Consider the following 19,808-nt stretch of genomic DNA (forward strand, 5'->3'; position numbering starts at 1 on the left):
CTTATTCCTCCAACCATAGCCAGCACTAGAGTAGGAAAAAATATTTTTAAACCAGGCCATTTAAGTGGTAAGGTTTACAGTGCGACCCCACCCAGAGATGTATCTTATGCCAGCTTCATTGCTGGAGTAAGCACATAGTTATTCCAGATTTAGGGTGTTCAGCAAATGTAGCATGCCCGATTCATGCCATGCTTCATGTAAGTAGGGGGCACTGGCTCTGGTTCTTGCTTCTTCATTGTCATGTGCCTAGAAAACAAAAACAGCATGCCTCCACAAAAATAAATAAATAGATAAGTAAAAATTAAAAAATGGCAAAGCTGATAAGTTCATATTTTCCTAAAAATTTCCCAACCACATTTGAGATAATGCTTTTTATCACAGAAATCTACTAGAACCAAGCTTATAGATTAATTCAAATGCTTACGGACTCAGCCTCTTGGCTAAAGGGCTAATGAGATAAATACCACCCATCTGCTTTCCAAGTGTTAGTCAGAAGCACAATCACCATGGGGTGGGGGGTTGGTACTGACAGGGAATAGAAACTAATTTGATAGCAGTCAGTAATTAAAGGCAATATTAAAAGAAAAACATGCTCTATTACAGTGAAGACATTTCTGCATTTGCAGCAATTTCCCACCCTACACAAAGCACAGTAACAGGACCTAAAAAGTACTGAATTGTTGATCATCCTTCCATCTACCATCAGGAACCAGTGTGCACATCAACTCTGATCCCTGCTGCCTGCTGTAAGGACCCAAAGCACTAAAGCAGCAGCACTGTTCACCAAGCACTGGCTTTGTCTCTGTTACGTAAGTAAGTGTGAGGAAAGAACATAGGATGTGCGTGCCACATGGCACACAAACTCCTTGTCATGAATTTCTCAAATATACACAATACAACTATGAAAGAAGGAAGGGCAGTAAGAGTAAATAGTGGTAGAAAAAGAATGTGAAAATAAAAACCATACACAACTAAGCCTGAGACTAGAAAAAATATAAAACCCCAGGAAACTGTGAATAACACAAAAGACAACATTAGGACTATATTCAGTATTTCTCATACAGAAGACCCAGGAAGCATGAAAAGGAAGACCAGGCATATATACTGAGAGATGTTTAAGTATATGAAGTCAAACAGCTCTTAGCTTATGTTCATAAGCTAGTTGCAAAGCCACTGACTAGATTTTCAACTTTAATGTGGAAACAAACATTGTAAGGCGGATAATACTGTGATGAAGATTTTCCTTTTTTTTCAACTTGCACCTAGAAAAGCAGTAGTGCTTTCATAGAGGTTTTGTTTGGCTGTATGTAAGAGGTAGACATGACTAAAGATTTCAGAAGATTCGGATTAAGAAATGAGTGGGGGAAAAAAAAATTGCATAAAAAAACCAAAAAGTATTTGAAGTACTGTAAAATGAATTAATACAGTGAAAATGACAAGAAACGTACTCTAGTATCACTAACAAATGAGACCCTAATTCTAACATTCAAGTCCATTTATTTCATCACAAAAAATAAATCAACTCCACCAAACACCCAAGAAGAAATTCTATAATCCTGCTGCCAAACTGAAAACTTAAGTGTTGATTTACAGTTTACGATTTCTTCTTTTGTGCTCTCATTCTGAGGAACCTTAGGTTTAATACTTTCAAAGATACAGCAATATATGAAGACTGATATTTAAGTACTTCAGTGGTAATTCTTCCCCTCAATCTCCGTTATTTCCATCATAGTTTATCTGTCTCCTATGATGAAACAGATCAAATAAAAAGAATAAAGAAAAAGAAAAATGAACAAGGCAGTAAGAGTTTGCTAAATAATAAAAATCCATCCTCAGGATATGGTACTACTTTTGTTACATCTTTTGTACATCCTGAAAGAGATGATAAAAATAGCCTGAAATATTTCTTTATTATTTATCTTTCCACATACATATCTACAGTACGCTTGTTTTTCTCAGATGGTCTTTGTGTCCACAATGCATGTATGAGTAAAACTGTGTTAATAGAGATCTTACTGCAGTATTTTATTCCATTTTATTGTACATTTCCTCCAGGTGCTAAGTTGTTCCAAAAGCATTATTTATTTGTTTACTGATAAAAGCAGGAGTCAAGTAAAAATGTTACCTTCATTCATTGTTACCCCTTCTTTTTGGTTCAAAACAATGAAAGTTATAAAATACTCCAACTACTTGAAATATAAGAACACTAATGTAGACCAGAAAGAAAGGCTTTTATGGTGCTTCTCCTCAAAGTAAGGACAGTGAAACAGCAGCTTCTGTACCTCATATCTCCGAACTTCTTGCTGATAGCAGTTCCTACGTTGCTGATAGCTGCTGTTGCTTTTTGTCCTGCATGGCTCAGGGTCTCATGTGTCTTCTTGTACCTGGAAACAAAAACAAAGAGCAAAAATAATAATACATATTTTAAAAAGTGAGGTTCGAATGCTCTGCAATTAATTCCCTCTTTCCTTCTTTCTACATTTTAAAGTCTCATTCACTGAAAGGCTAAGAAACACAGTAACTTGCACAAAACAAATCACAAAGGTGCCCACTTCCACACAGCTTCGTAAATGCAGTTTAATCCTAATGCGAGCAAAGCACTCTTCCTCTCCCCATTGCATTTAATGTCTTCCAAGAGAGTAAGCAAAAGCTGTTTAAAAGTAGAATGCTGTGATCTATTAAATACCTGCTTTATATAGTTTCTATAAATTCACATCAAATAAGAATTCTTTTAGCAAACACCAACTTTCTGTCACAGAAGAATCAGGAAACATAGAACTCTGCTCTTTCATGTATATACAGATTAGAAACACACATATATAAATTAGATACACTTCAAAATTATTTACTGATATTTCAGATTAGACAAAATAGGTCTCATCTGTTCCTGTACGTTACAATTTTGGATTTTTTAATTTTTCAGAGAAAAGGAAGAAGATTTGATAAGAGAAAGAAAGATGAAAAAAATCCAGATAGTGAATGCATATTCTAAATAGCACTGATTCCTTTCTGAAGTCACTCAATTCACGTATAGCATGTACATTCAAACACAGAATCCTCTTCATTTACTGATTTAGGTTATATGCTCTGCTCTACAAAGACCTTTGGAATGGTTAATTCGCATCCTCAGAGTAATCAATAAGTTTTTCTGTACAGATGCTTTTTTTACTGAATAAACTAACTTTAAGCACGTCAGAGGTTTCCTTCTAAGGAAATTATCTGAAATTCCCAGTGACGCAGACAAGCTCATAATTGGAAATACTGACCTAGTAACAAAAGCAGAGCACACCAGAAAATTACTCTTTGTATCCCGTGGCGTGCCTTGGCAGAGAAGAACTGCAGAAATGATCATGAAAAATTCAGAAGTACAATTCCATCAGTCCTACTTTTCCTTTGAACAAGTTTTGTAAGATTGCAAATACATACCAAAATACACCAGAGATTAATGCAAAAATCCCCCTGCCTAATTCTTAAATTGGAAGCAGAGTGCTTTCTTCTAACTTTTAGAAATATGAAAGCTATATATCCTTGTGGAGATAGGAGAAGTAAGAGAAGACCACCATTTGCAATACTGCACATCACATTTTTTTGTCAGACCCTTTTAGCCTTGGTAGCATCTATTGCTGAAAGTCTTCTGCTGAGGACTATGCTGTAAAAACTGTAGGCCAGAAGGAAGATGCTGAGCAATGTGGTATTCTTTCAGACCATATTCTGTCAAAAATAATTTTCCCCAGTATAAATACTTTGATTCTATGTCCCTAAGCAGTAAAATATCTTAAATCTGCCTAACAAATTCTTAAACTGCCAAGTGAAACATGTCATTCTGTGAAGGAGCTTGTGTTGGTTTCCAATGAATAGAAAAAACAGCTTAAAGGAAGGATCTTAGACTGAGATACCAGATCTGAAAGAGACCTACAGTTTGTTAACAGATAACTTGAATTAAACTCAAGCACTGAATCGGAATGGTAACAAAGGCTAAAACACTGCAACGGTAAGGGAAGGAGTTGTCTTGGTTTATTGTCTGGTTTTTTGTTTTTTTTTTTTTGTTTGTTTGTTTTGTTTTTTATTATTGTTTTTCAGGGGCAGAATACAAAGAAGATGAAAGAGATCATTTCTGGGGGGTTTCCTTTCTCTGCAGCCCTGGATTGCAGTGCTCTTATTTCACCAAGGCCTCATTCTGCAGCTCGACTAATTTGACCTCTGTCATCATATTTTCACCTCATAGAATACAGAGAAACTAAAATACGTGTTTATGATGCCTCATTTAAATTATGAGTACGTACCTTCTTGATAAGTGTTGTCTACAAAATTCTGTGTATATATTCAATGAAGCTGATAATAATATAAAAATATATCTAGGAACAAATACTATTTAAGCACAAATTGACAGTAAGAAGTAAAGTACTTTGCAGAACTCATTCTGAGATATTTTTTGAACAGTACACTTCATAGTACATTTTATGCATGGACATGTTTATATTTATTGGACAATATCTTCGCGTCTTGCCTTTGCGCTACAGGTTCCTCATACTACATAAACCCATTAAGAGAATAGTCCCAAATGCTTCTATACAGGAGAGAAGCATAATTTCAACTATGAAACAGGTGAGTTCCTTAAATGTTTCTGAATCATAGCTTTGCTTAGGTTGGAAATGACCTTATAGATTATCAAGTCCAACTGCAACCTAACCAAACTACCCTAACTCTAACAACCCTTCACTAAATCATGTCCCTGAGCACCAAATCCAAACAGTTTTTAAACACATTCAGGGATGGTGACTCAACCACATCCCTGGGGAGCCTATTCCAGTGCTTAACAACCCCTTCTGTAAAGAAGTTATTCCTTATATCCAACCTAGACCTCCCCTGATGCAACTCGAGGTCATTTCTCCTCATCCTGTCACCTGTCACCAGTGAGAAGAAACCAACCCGCTCTTACTGTAGGCACCTTTCAGATACTGGAAGAGAGCAATAAGGTCTCCTCTCAGCCTCTTTTTCCCCAGACTAAACAGTCCCATTTCCTTCAGTTGTTCTTCGTATGGCATATTCTCCAAGCCCTTCACAAGTCTTGTTGCCCTTCTTTGGACCTGCTCCAGCACCTCAATGTCCTTTCTATATTGAGGCGCCCGAAACTGAATATAATACTTGAGATGGATGCTGAGTACAGGGGCAGGAATACTTCCCTGGTCCTGCTCACCACACCATTCCTGATACAAGCCAGGATGCCATTGGTCTTCTTAGCCACCTGTGCGCACTGCTGGCTCATATTTAGCTGACTGTCCATCAGTACACCAAGGTCCTTTTCTATCAGGCAGCTTTCCATCCACTCCTCCCCAAGTCCGTAGGGTTCCCTGGGGCTGTTGTTGTGACCAGAACATTAACTTCATCAAAAAAAACCTTTTGGGAACTGGTTGAAATGACACTGATTATGGCATTTCAACTAACAATGTATTTTTTTCTGTAAATCCTCTAAATAAAAGTCTTCCTCAATATTTCCACTAGCAAGAAAGACACGGAGACTGTATTTATGTTCCTAATACTTCTGATGTTACACAACGGCATAAATCCAGCTAAGACTGTTATGCAACTGGCCTTTTTTCAGCATCAACTAGCCAAAAATGACCTTTGACATGAACTCCCCCATTCTCTCTAGTAATGCTGGAGGAGCTTTAAGGAACAAAAAAGCAACAAAGGTAAAAATGCTGTGCAACATGGAATGCCTGGCAGCAGAGACAAGAAACAACAGCTTTCATCACCAGTGATTACCTTAAAAATCATTCTCCCCCATCCTTGCCATAATGGTGATATGCACCATTCGTATCACCATGTCTTCTTCTAATAAATGACCTTTCCACAAGGCACACTTCCTTACTGTAATTAATTATGCTCTTTATTTATATTCAGAAGAGTATTTTGGTTCACATGTTTTTTTATAGTTACATTTTATTTACACCATTCATTTGATACCTTGCCGTTGTTACTATTTTTGTACTGATGACCTCCAGCATATTCTTTCTGATCTCTGGGAACCTTCTCAATTGGATGCAACACCAGTAATAGGAGCCACCAGTGTTCACTTTTTTATGTAATGCATTGCTTTCCTACAGCCACACATCAGCATCATGGCTGTGATTCTAAAAGCATTATGCCACATGTCCTGTAGCATCAGCAGAAGTAGAAACAGACTAACCAGACACAGGAGTCTCTTGATTTACTCAGTTACAGCAGGAATGCCTTCACTGTTTGTGTGACACCTAAACATTCTCCTCAGCGCACAGCAATTACTTGTAGTGAATAACAAGGATCAGATTTCATGCTTCTCACTTAGCACATATTAGTAAATACTTACACTGTATTTTGCAGACAAAAAGATTAAACAGATACTTTATCCAAAGTGTAAAATTGTGAATCAAGCTCATTGTGACATTACAAATATTAACTTTTTCAGATGACTTTCACCTGAAAATTGTATCCATAAGTTTCTGATTATAATTTGGATTTTAAAATAAGGAATATAAAAAAAAAAATTGTCAACAAAACTGATTATTAGAAGTTATCATAAAATATGTTGATATGGCACAGTTACATTCTGCTGATACACTCTTTCTGAAACATGTAAAAGCAGCTTACATCTCTAGTGTTGTAACATACTCTGTTGACAGAGAGATTTATACCATATTTTTAATGCATTTTTACCTTTATATAAGGCATTTAGGTCAGACTATCATACGACAAAACTGTCTCACTAGCTGATTTTTACAGCCAACTACAGTAAAGAAGATTATTATTTCATTCTCGCATTACGCTTTATGAAATGGTGTTTCATATAAAACACAGTTAAGCCACAGACATATAAAGAGGTCAGAGAACTAGATGTTTAAATGACCAACATCATCTGCAAAATAAGATGAGATAATCATACTGCGTGGTATTTGATCTCATCTCAACTCAATGCAGAACTGCCCTTCATACAGCAGAGTTAAATCTAACCAGCCTTCATAGGCACAGTATATGAGCTCCTGACAGAAGAAGGCTACAAACACATCATTCACATTTTGCATGGCCATCTGCATATTTGACCTATTAGTGAATAATAAAGATTTTAAAATCAGCTTCCATAAAATACAACAACACATACTACTAATCAGTACGTCTTCATTCAGCATTGTTCCTCTTCATCAATGCTTGCTTGCAGAATTAATCCGTTTGAGAAACCAACTTCTGTGACAGAGCTTACATAAGATGCAAGAAAATGCAAACAATTAACAACAAAATCATGTAGAGCAGAGCCTGGTGGCGCAAGCCACATCCTATGGAATTTGCCTCTTCTTTCTTTTCAAACTATTAGTCAGATTAGGAATGACGTTTTCTGGAATAGGTGTAAAGCATCTGGATCTCTGAGAAACTCTCAAATAGAAAGCTATTTTGTCATTGATTTTCTGTGAAAAATAGAGAGTATTAAATAAACTACACTAATGCTTAAAAAAAAAGCATATATGAATGATAGATAATATGTACTTAAAAGTACATGTTATCTGTACGTATTCTCTAAGAGCATTCATATTCCCATTCTGCCCACAAATGAACTCTGAACTGTTTGGTTTAAATGCTCACCTGAAATTCATTCTGACTTCAGACACAGTAACAGATGTACTTTTTAGATATTTCTCCTTTTGCCAGATATTCTAAGAATTACTTGAAACCATGCTAGCCCCTTGATGGGTGCAAATGCCTAAATCAGTTAAAGGAGCTATGCCCCAGGTAACTCCTGTCCCAGAGAGAGAATAAGGGAACTGAACCTCTACCAGCCTCCAGCCAGAAATCTGTGTGCAGCATGCAAACTGCTGTGTTCAGCAGGCAGGAGAAAGTCATGAATCAGGAAAGGTGTCAGGCAACAGCGACAAATATTCTGTACTGTCCTGCATTGTAGTCTTCAAAGTCATGGAAAACACTGGGGATATAACTGTGAAGGTATGACTTGTACAGTGCAGCATAGAATGAAAGAGAAACAAGCAGTTGTGATATAATTATTAGGGTAGAAAAGATATAATACATTGGCTCAAACATAGACAAGCTTAAGACATTCCAGGACAAAACTTCAGAATACATCACACCTTAAACTGTGCTAATAACACTATCTGTGGGCTCCACACTATATACACTAGATGAAAATAAACTATACAGATTCAACATATCCCTGCCTCCCTTTTCCTTTCTTCTCTTTCCCCTTCTCTCTTCTTCTTCCCTCCTTTCTTCCCCCTTCCTGTTCCTTCCTACTCTCCCCCCTTTCCTTTTCTTTTTTTTCTTTTCTCTCTTCCCTTTCATTTTCTTACCATGTCTGTTTTCTCTTTTCCATTCAGTTCTTCCTTATCTTTTCTTTCCCTTCTCTTATTTTTCCCTGTCTCCATTTTCACTGAATCTCTCCTGGATATTTTAAATCCCGGACATTTCAGAGATTCCAGCTCACATTTAGGCCACCCCTCTTTATACTAAGATATACCCTTTACAGATATCTAAAATGCATGTACATATTTTCTGGAGAATATTTTCTGTGATTTTTTCTTCAAGAAATAGTATATTCAGAGATCTGGAATAGATCACACAAAGTCCCTATGGAATTTCCATTAGCTAAAGCTTCTGATGCAATCAAGTGAATGTACGTTTTTCAGGAAAGGGACAATGAAACAGACTTTGTTAACTTCTTCAAGTCCTTTCTCCAATCTTATTTTCCATTAGGCCACCCTCCCACATTCAAGCCCAGAGATACATGCAAAAAAGCTGCTCAAAAAAGCCAACAAAACCAAGTCTTTGAAGAAGGTGGGAACATTGACTGACCTGACCCAAAGGACACCGAAAATTACTGGAAATGAGAGGCTTCTTTTACATTTATAGAGTTCACACCCACACTCAGGTAATGCACTTGCTAAAATCAACATGCCTGTTTCTTCACTTATACAACCAGTACATGTACTTTCAAATTTAGAGAAGAAAATGACAAAAGGTGATTACACATTACAATGAACAGAAACACCCACATTTCTATTACTACCACTCGTAACAAGCATGTGTGTGGGAACATGTTATACTAAGTTCATAAAAGTCACAGTAGGCCTGCGGTTGTCCAGAAATTATAGCCAATTTCCTGAGAAAATTCTAAGCCTCTGGAACATATTGTTACGTATTTAAAGTTATACAAAAGGAGGCTCTGAGTACTGTAGATTTGAAGACCAAAATGCATGCAGAGCAACTATTGCTTTCTATTTTCTATCACCTGGTAGAGACTTAAATTATAAAATACGATTAAAAAAATTCAGTATTTGTGGAAACCCACACTATTATCCTCAGGTTTCCTATCAGCAGAACTAAGCTGGTACGTACAGTTCTCAATGAGTAGTCAAAGATGTGATTCTTATTCTGTTTCTGGAGGAAAAGTCCATGTTGAATGCTCCTTTCCGAGATCTCAGGCAGATGTTTCTTGTAAGAGCAGAGCAATACTGAAGCCTTCCTAAATGAGCTACAAAAATCTGCCAGTGCTTGAGAGTGCCTCAGGCACTGTCTTGGAAACATGTCGGAGTTAGCACTTACAGCTCTCTTGATTCTGGTCACTTAATTCATACAATTTTCAGCTTCTAGAAGTGACTATTTTGTCTGTGAGAGCAAAAGATGAAAAGCCTGTTTGGAAACACAGTTTTGTGAGATTCCTACCCTAGATGCTTCCACTTTCCTTTACCTCAAAGCAGTCTTAATGCCCCAGTTCAAATTACTAAGTATATGGGCTTTGAGACATTTCATTGCTACAGCCCTTGAAGAGAGAATATGTTTTCTTTCAATTTTTAGCTATTGCAATGATTTATTGGCCACTAGCAAGCAGCTCCCTACAGTGGTCTGAATGTCTGGGGTACTAGTTTTGGTGGTTTTAGTAGCAAAACCAACCAAAATCAACCCCCTAAAAGCAATGCCTGTGGTTATTTCACCATTCTCTTTTATGGGCTGGAAGGTTATCCACTTAAAAAAGAGAAGGCCTATGCTTTCTAACAGTTGCTAACGTTTCAAGAATGAGAAGGAGTTTATGAGAACTGTTAGCTTGAGTGAGATTGTTGTTGGATTGTTTCACAGATACAGCTGCTGCTAAGAAACTCACTAGCCCTGATATATCTCCTTAAGAGTACAACGCTGCAACATCCCATTGTTTTCTTCTGTGAGAAGAACAACAGCCTAAAGGCTGAAGGACAAAGTTGGGCATGGTTACAATCCATATGATTGCTAAAGGTGAGGATGTTTTTAGCTATCTCTATGAGAGAGAGATGAGAAATATAAATTAACATTTGTAATCTTCTCCATATATTATGCAAGGCAAATTTGTAACTGCATTAAAGAATACCATTACTTTTGACCTTGACTAGAAAAATGGGGCAAGAGGAACCTAATCATGTTCACCAAAGGGAATACTGGCTAGTAGATTGGTGGAGATAATCCCTTTCCTCTTCTCACCACCAGTTAGAGCCAGACCTTCAGTGCAGTGCAGTGCAGTTTTGCTCTAGGTTCCTCTTTCATGAAGAGGACATGGACATACTGGTGAAAGTTCAGTGAAGGGTCATCAAGATGATTAAGGGAATGGAGTATTACTTCTATGAGGAGATACTAGAGAATTGGGTCTGTTTAGCCTGGAGAAGACAAGACTCAGGGGGATTTAATCTATGAAAACCTGTAAGGGAGTGAACAAGATACAAGAAATATTCAAACATAAGAAAAAGGTTTTTCACAGAAAGGGTGACTGGATATTGTAATCAGCTGCCCTGAGAGGCTGTAGACTCCAACCTTGGATTCAAAACCAGACTGGAAACAGTCCTTAGAATGCCACTCTACCTCACTCTGCTCTGGGCAGCTAGACTGGATAGACTCCAGACATCACTTCAAACTTCAACTATTCTGTGATTCTGCATAAAACTAGGTAAAATACTCACTGGAGCAATCATTTTACCTCTATGCACTACACAGGGAAAATTTTAAGTGCAGAAGAATAGAAACCACTGTGGAAACTTTATTGAATCATCACCAATCAAAAAGATTTAGATAAGTAAACACACTGTATTCAGGTTACGTAAAATTTTTCCTTTGTAGCAGAACACATAAGAAAAGCTCAGTTGTGGTCTCCGTAAATACCACTTTGAAGACATTTTTTATGATTCCTTAAGATAAATAAATAACCTCAAAACTTGCCAACATTAACTTGCTTCTGGAATTCAAATAAATGAATTAGACATGTTTAAAATATAAATAAAACCCTGCATTGCTAGAAGCTAACATAATACCCACCCACCTCTATTCACTGTAACACTGATCTTTAAAAAAGTGGTGATGGGGAATCATTCTAGCTGGTGAAATGAAACTAAGCTTGAAACAAGCACTTACTCTTTAGTTACTGATATCCTCTATAGTAAAAGATCCTCCTTTTCCTAACACAAAGATTGTACTAAAAATAACCGTAATGAAGAACAGCAGCAGAAATGAATGAAGAACATAATAAATGCATTATGATTCTGGTCATCAAAAGTGAATAACTTCCAGGTGTATTTCATAGAAGACAAACAACATTACAGCTTTTCTTTACAGAAGAACAAAGCTGATAAAAAAACTAGTTTGATACAGAAAGAGCTGTACATTACTGTCATAAATATGGTGTCTTACAAGAAACAGAAATGCTTTAGCATAATTTGTAGCATAAATTAATAAGAAAGTAATAGACCTTATGCAGACTTCTATGCTGAGCCTGTCATAATCTTCAGTGGAGAACATTAGCCAAATTGACCTTCAGCTCTGGCTTTCTTCAGTGTGATCATGATCTTTTTTTCCTTTTTAATCACAACAGAATCCTTTAGTGATAATTTCTGACATGTACATAGAATAGAATCATAGAATTGCTTAGGTTGGAAAAAACCTGAAAGATCATCGAGTCCAACCACAACCTAACCATACTACCCTAACTCTAACAACCCTCCGCTAAATCATGTCCCTGAGCACCATATGTCAACATGTCAAGCATGCTTAGGCTAACTCCTAACCTACCTGGACAACCTTTTCAAATGTAAATACTTAAAAATAAAAAAAAAAAGTTAGGATCTGAAGTTTATATTCAGTCATTCCAAGTGGCATTCATTCTTTGAGTTGGGTGCTGAGTCTCTAAGTGCACTTTAGCCCTAAGAATGTATGCCCAGCTGGAGAGTTTAAAAGATTATTAAGATTAAAAGGACTAAAATTTTGGTGCATAATTGTGCTTTATAAGTTTGAAAAAAATTTTTTTTCTTTAATGGGGACAATTTTCAGAAAAGGTGGTTACAAAACCCAGTAAGATTCCATGAAAGCAAAAGTAGCCTCCTTAAAACATCATATATATTTTTTAATTAAAAATAACTAATTTGGGATTTACAAGTTTAAAATACAGGAATGTAAGTATTTTGGGCTTTTTTTTTTTAAAGCAAGCCTTTTCCTCATTAAATAAGAGAATATTAGCGAGTAATGCTTCCCATTGCTATTTTGGACTAGCAAAAACGAATCACCACTATATTACATAACACATCTGTTTTTAAGAATGTTGAATTACCATGATTTGTACAGTGAGTATCAGGCAGAATAATATCACAGTTGGACTACAGACAACAGGACTTTCAAGGGCACAAATAGACTCCTTGCTGCTCAGTTCCAAACACTAGGCTTGGAGCACTGAATGGCTTTTTGTTTCTGAAGCTCATTTTAAAGAGTAGCAGATACCATACTGACAAAGGCTCCTAAAGTCTCTTTATTTTTGTGAAAAATATCAATTCTCAGAATAGAAAGTGAAAAGCTATCTCGGAAAATGCTACAAAATTTAAAGTAACAATTGAAGCTTTTATTTTGAAATTCTGCTAGTGTCTCCCAGTAATCACAGTTTAGGTGCCTTCTGCTTCTCCTCTCTTCTAAAATTCTGTGCATCTGGACTACCTTCTCCTAGAACTTGTGGTAGACAACAGTGACAATGTCTCTCAAGTGCATCAATTAGTGACAATGTCAAGAAAATTAGATGACATTTAGACTTAGCTGAAAAACTGTCCAAAAGTAAATGTTAGGAGGCATGCAAATCACAATTCCTACTAAGGAGTTTATGCCTTATTTGTCTTCTTGACTTCTATCTTGATTGTATTTACTGTCACTGAACCTGCTCTGCTCTTTTCTTCAGATTCCATGAGGCTGTTCCATCATGGGCAATGCCAGTGCCCTGCCTGCCTTTCCATCAACTCCCACCTCACCCTTTGTGTGAGGTCGCCTGCTCTTGCATCTCCCTATGAGTTTCAAATCCAGTTGTCAACTGCAAAAACAAACAAACAAATAAATAAAATATTGAAACTTCTGTCAGTTCCCAGTTCAGGAATGGTAGATTTAGGACAGATCCTATCACAATCTCCATCTGTGTTCTTTTAACTCCTTCCTTACACAAGGCTTGCACTAATAGCTCTTGGCAGCAAGCTGTAACTCAAATAAGCTCCCTTCCTTGCTCAATTCACCTAAGCACTCAGGGATTTTTCAAATGCACCTTCCTGGAAGGCAGCAACTGAGTTAGACTACAGACTTCCACAGTAAATTGGTCTGGTTCTAGAAAAGAAAGTTCACATTAAACTACTTGAACAGATATAACTAAGCAGAATAACTATTGTTTACACTTCCACATTACTTTTCACCCTAGAAACCCCGAGCTGCTTAAACATTCAAGGAGAGTTTCTTTGAACTCTTGTGAACTAGTTACCCACTCTCCACAGCCGTAAACCAAGGCTGTGATACGTGACTTGCCAAAGAACACAATGCTGGTAAATTGCAAAACTTGATATACTTGATATACAGAGGACTTAAGATAACCTTAAAGATGGCACAGTTAACGTCAACAAAGTTTTATGTTTCCTTTGGATAGCCAGGAGCAGGAATTCAACACATCAGCTGATTCCATCCATAATCCTTTATAATTCAGATGATGGGGTATTTATTATTTGTTTCTGAATATTTGCTAATATTTGGTAATCTTTCTTCTCTCGGAAGTTGGAAGACATAATACATTGAGATCAATAAAGTTTTTTGTCTCTCCTCAGTAAAAACTGAAGGAATATGTCATGGGACAGGAAGATTGACCTCAGTCCCGTGACAGATTTATTTGCTCTGATTTTGCAAAATTAAGGCATAATACAGTAGCAAAGCATATTGTTGCTGTGGAAGGTTTTTTTCAGATCTCCTTGCTCTGAGAGGCTTGACATACTTGCCCCTGTTTTCTACCCCTTCTGGCAGGTATTTCTATGGAAAAATTTCATCCCAGGGCTCAAGTATCTCCAATGTGCTACACAACATATCAAAATGTATTTGTGCAGTCTGTACTCACGCAGAAGTTGTCTGCATATCATGCCAGCTTTTGCTAAAGTTCTGCTTCAGCTCATTCATCAGGCTCATGCCAAGCTTTTGTTTAATTTCAATCAGGTGCTTTTCTTTGGCTGCTAGTACTTGCCGCAAAGTTGAAATTTCATCCTCTAGCTGGGAGAAACAAAGAGGGAGGAGAAAGGAGAGAGGTGTTAGCCTGTTCACGCAGAAAGATAAACACATTCTATCTTAGGAGATTAAATGCATCTCGCACAAACTTGTGGGTTTGGGTTTTTTTTATGTGACAAGAGAGGTATAGAGATTTGAGTGTGTATAAATCACAAAGATGTCCAGAACATAGCTGACGCCACTGCTGTAGGTGACTCTCTCTGTATACACCACTGTACACACCTGATAAGACGGACAGAATACTCTGGACAGGAAGTGACTACTGAACAACCTGACCAAGATCTGCCTTTGGACATCAGGAGCCTCAAATATCACCTTTTCATTCACAAGGAAATTGGACAAAAGACAATTGGATAATTCAGATAGATATCTCTCTTCTAATGCACAGGCATTTAACTTAAAGATTATGTTTTAATCTCATACACTTATGAAAAAATAAATACAAATTGTTAGCAGCAAGTTGAACTAAAAAAAAATTCACATAATACTATAAGTTAAGGGTATCACGGGTGTCTGTCGTTGTATCTTAGTCCCCACATGTTTTAAAATAAAAGTGAAAATTGTTCAAAAAACCACAGCAGGTTAATGTTTTCAGAGCTCCTTGCCACTATGTAAATTCAAGCTGTAAAGATGACATTCATCCCAAACAGAGAGATACAATTCTCTCTGCAGTAGACATTTCACACACATCAGAACCAAAACTGAGTTTTGGTGTGGCAATGACCAGAACACTTGACTAAGAAGGGGGACAACTGAAACAGTTTGCCACTGACTGTTTACCCATTGGACAGCACTCCCATGAGCACAGGCTTGAATTCTTCATTAGGAAGATTCCTAAACCAGTTATGCAACCAGCACTCAGAGGTACTGAAGCTAACAAGGGTAAGTGACACGAGCAGATGCCTTTCACTTCAGGTTTAAAAGTTCCCTTACCAACTGTGTTCCTTCCTCCACGTGTTAACAGTATAACATATGGTGATGTATCATACCATATGTTAAGTTCCCTGGGATCACACTCATCCTGAGATTTACCTCTGTTGGCTGCAGGGAATGAGGCAAGCAGCAGCAGATTCAGTTGTGACCTCTAGGGCCATATTTACAATGTCAGTACCGGCATTATTTTTATGTTACACATTCATGCATCCCAATTCCTTGTAAAAGTATCTGCAAGCCCACTGTACTTTAAAAAGTCTCACTGTTAAATCCACCAGCCACCAGTTTTTTTTCCTTTGTCACTACCTCCTATCTAAATTACTCAAAAACTTAAGCAGTAAGACTACGAACACAAAGCAAAACCACAGCCATAGTGAAGCAGACACCAGCATTCACCAAGACTTGTGATACCAACACTTCATTGGTAGAATAGGTAACAATCCAAAATTGCTTTATTCTTTCACCCTATCCCTAATGCTCCATTATATTTCTAACCTGCAAATGAGATACTGTCAAGAGACAGTATGAGTTCCTATTCTGAGAGGATAACTGGTTAAATGCTTACAGAATTGAGAAAGCACAAATTCAGCACACCTTAGATGGCAATTTACAATTCTCTTTGTTTCCCAGAAGTTTGCCTGAGTAACACTGTTAAAGAATTTAATTTAAATTAGCACCAGTATGCTTTCATGTACATAAACATTAGCTTTCCACTTGGGTAGGACTAGGCTGATCATTAGGTACTTGGATACATAAACATTTGAAGGTTTCTCTTAAAATTAACTTCCACCTGTTCACTTGAATAGATGCCAAAAGCTGCGAAGCCCTAAGAGAGTATTAACCCCATGTTCAGTTGTCCAAGTATGAACATTTTTGATTGCATTAAAAATAATACATTATTTTTCTTAAGAGATCAGAAACTAGCTTTGAACTGACAAAATGCTCCTCAAGTTCCATCATTTTAACTTAATGGCAGACACAAAGCTTCCCCGAAGTGCTCAGATCCCAGTGACCAAAGACTGAGAAAGAATTAGGGACTTCCAGTGGGATCTTGAAAACCATTTAAGCAGGTTACATATACAACTCCCATGGAAATAACAACAATAAAATCCACAAACAACAATTCAGAGAGTACTTATAATGTAAAATAGAGCATTCTGGGCAAACTGATATTAAAAAAGAATTATGTAATTTGGTATTATCTGTATATTCTGGACTATACAGTACTATGTAACATGTGGAGGTGGAAAGATGTGTAAAAATGCAGCTATTGGTTGGAATAATATTAATGACAGGCTGGAATTATAAGCTGAATATTAATTTGAATATGTTTATTATGTTAGTTTTAATAATCAAGGCACTTAGTGATAAGTATCAAGTGTAACAACAACAACAGAAGACATCATGGTTAATCCCATATTTCTAAGCCACATTAAATATCCTTTTTTCTTATCGTATCACCAATCAAAGTGTAGTATCCTGGCCTGGGTGTATGCACAGCCCTCTTACTCAGAGGAAACTGAACCAACACATAAAGATATGGAGGAAAACAAAACCACCATTGATGGAGCAGAGCAGGACTTGAAAGCAAAAACAGATTGCTTTTGAAAAGGAAACATCACCCAATTGCCACAGTTTTGTCTTGGAAAAGTTGAGATCTTACAGGTTTTTGTAAGTCTTTTTAAAGAACTATAAACTTCTTCTAAGCATTAGAGTTCACCAAGCTCAAGTTCCAAGCCTTTCGCAGCACAATTACAGGTTTGGGTTTTTTTTCCAAGAGTAAGCTCTATGCCAGTGAATTGCTGAGGGTAAATTCAGAAAATAATTTCCAGGTCAGCCAAGATCAGAGTATTTGAAAGACAATCTCTCATTTGTTTGTTGGTACAAGAATTAGAGCATTTCTATCAGAAAACTCATCTCTCACAGGAATCTTCAGGCACACAAGAGAGACAAGAGATAAATCCTCTTGCAAGAGACATATCTGTATCAGATGGTTGCAGGAAGCTTTTTTATTCCTTGTTTCCATACACCTAACTTGTCTCTTTCACCTAAAAAGGGAAAGGAAGCATTTAGGCTGGAAGAGATCTCAGGGTTTATCTGGTCCAACTCCTGCTCAAGCAGGACAACCTACAGCAGGCTGCACAAGCCCACCTCCAGGCAGCTTTTGAAGATCTCTAAGGAGGAGACCCCACAGCCTCTCTGAGGCAACCTGTGCCAGTCCTCCATCACCTGCACCAATGCACCATCACCTGCATAGCACAGAAGTGCTTTCTGGTACAGAGCGAACATCTTGTTTTCAGTTGGGCCTCTTGTCCCAACAAAAAGCCAGTAATTAACGGATAAATTCCTACATCATTATTGTGTGATAAACTGAGTAAGTGAAGTTTCAACTTCCTTCTTATAATTAACAAAAACAACAGGATCAGGAAAGTAATAAAAAGTAACTAACAACTTGGAATCAAAAGCTTGATGTAACACTAAAGCACAGAAAAAAAATCCTTTTTTTTCCCTGTTTCACTAAAAGATATTGAATCAACATTGCTAAAATGACTTGAGAGTCATTAAGATTGATTAGAGCATTCTTAATTATTAAAGTATTTTATATGGTGACTTAACATTGATTTATATATTTGTTGTACAAAAGGCAGGAATTCCTCTCAGGAGAAGAGCTGTCTTCTGGGTAAGCCCATTCCATGTGCAATAGCAGCGAATCCTTCTCATAGCACTCTCTTATCTTAAGCCAAATCTAGACAAACTCCTGAGCCTTTGTAATAAAAAAGACACATAATTCACCCTTCTCATCTTTCCTCTCTTTTTTATTAAATATTATTTTTTAAATCTTTTCATGGTGTTATGATGTGTCCTGAAGCTCTGTAAATTAAAAAAAAAAAATAAATGCAAACCAAAAATACAACCCTCTCCAGACACATCAGTCATGAAGGAAAGAAAAACTTGATGAAATTGCTGTGCTAATCACCAGACTCTTCTGTAACCATAAGCAGCAGAGCACCATACAAAGAATTGTTTCTATCAGGTGTGACACCACTACAACAACAATTTCATAGATGTAATAATAACATCTTTCAGTCTTTGTAAAGAAAGGCTTATGCATATAAAGACAAGTGGCTTTTGTTAACTAAAATGGCATGTTTAACTTCGTCTCTACCATCAGAAGATAAAAGTTAGCTAACTTTCCAAAAATACATACGGAAAACAATTGTTTCAAACTATTGTAGCCTAGAATAATTTTTACCTAAAGAAAGAGCATTTCATTATGATATACTTCATCCTACAATTAATATCTATTGATTAACAGAAAAAGAAACATTAATACTCACAGAAATTCAAATTAATTACCTTGGCCAGCTCAGCCTTTAACTCCTCTTTTTCCTCTTCAGAAATCATACTGGTGAAATCAACATCAGTGACCATATCTTCGTCTGCTTCATGCAAAGACTGGGTTTCCAACAGACCTGAAATGAAGAGTTAAACAACAGGAGTATAACAACTACTGTTAATTATTTCAGCTGCGATGTTGACAAACTCTAAAATAAAAGAAAGATATTCACCCACTAGGAAAAAATAAAAGGGAACAACAAATCAATGTTTTCCAACTCAAGGTCATTTGGATTCCGTTTCTCATTTCTGAAAAGTGATTGGAAGTATTAGATGGTGTTTACTGTATTAAAACAATCTAATACATGAAAACACAATTTGTCCCTAGAGGGCAATCACCTTGGAGCACATGGCAAGACATCTTGTTTCTTACAACACAGGAAAAAAACAACAATTAAAACAACAAAAACCTCCCTTCATCACAAAACACAAATAAACCAACCCCTGGTTTTGTTTTTGTTTTTTTCAAAAAAGAAAGTTGATTAATGTGAATCACTGATGTTAGCTAAGCCAAATTTGCTTTAAAAGCACCACTGCAGAAATTCAAGAATCTTATAGTTGGACATATTTGGACATATTTGCAGAAGGAAATACCTCCTGTTTGAAGATTCCTCAAGGTTTGAGAAAATCATCCCTTGATTCCTTGATTCAAGCATATGAAGGGAGAACAACTGTACTGGACGTCCAATTACCTTATTCTACTTGATCAAGATCTGCATCAGCACCTACAGTAACCCAACTATTCACTTACATAAATGTTCATGAGACCTGAATTTGATTGGTATTCAGAAGATTCACAATATATCCTGACTTCTAGTCACTCAGTAAGAAGAAAACAGTGACTGGTGGGAATTTACTCATTTACGTCTTCTCATTTTTCACTGTCTGAAAACAAAATAATGCAAAACATGAGATAA

At 36.8% G+C, this 19,808-nt stretch overlaps 1 protein-coding gene across 1 annotated transcript; it reads right to left on the reverse strand.

The window, feature by feature from the left end:
• Positions 1–8: 8 nt before the first annotated feature.
• On the reverse strand, positions 9–18,967 carry TPD52L1 (TPD52 like 1). Its single transcript, XM_010707326.3, has 3 exons — positions 18,853–18,967; positions 14,399–14,547; positions 9–2,384 (listed from the first exon to the last, which is right to left on the reverse strand). The coding sequence occupies exons 1-3, from the start codon at positions 18,925–18,927 to the stop codon at positions 2,207–2,209; spliced, it is 402 nt and encodes a 133-aa protein (XP_010705628.1). The 5' UTR covers positions 18,928–18,967; the 3' UTR covers positions 9–2,206.
• Positions 18,968–19,808: the final 841 nt, after the last annotated feature.

The sequence above is a fragment of the Meleagris gallopavo genome, chromosome 2 (assembly GCF_000146605.3).
Source record: "Meleagris gallopavo isolate NT-WF06-2002-E0010 breed Aviagen turkey brand Nicholas breeding stock chromosome 2, Turkey_5.1, whole genome shotgun sequence".
Classification (NCBI taxonomy): Eukaryota; Metazoa; Chordata; class Aves; order Galliformes; family Phasianidae; genus Meleagris; species Meleagris gallopavo.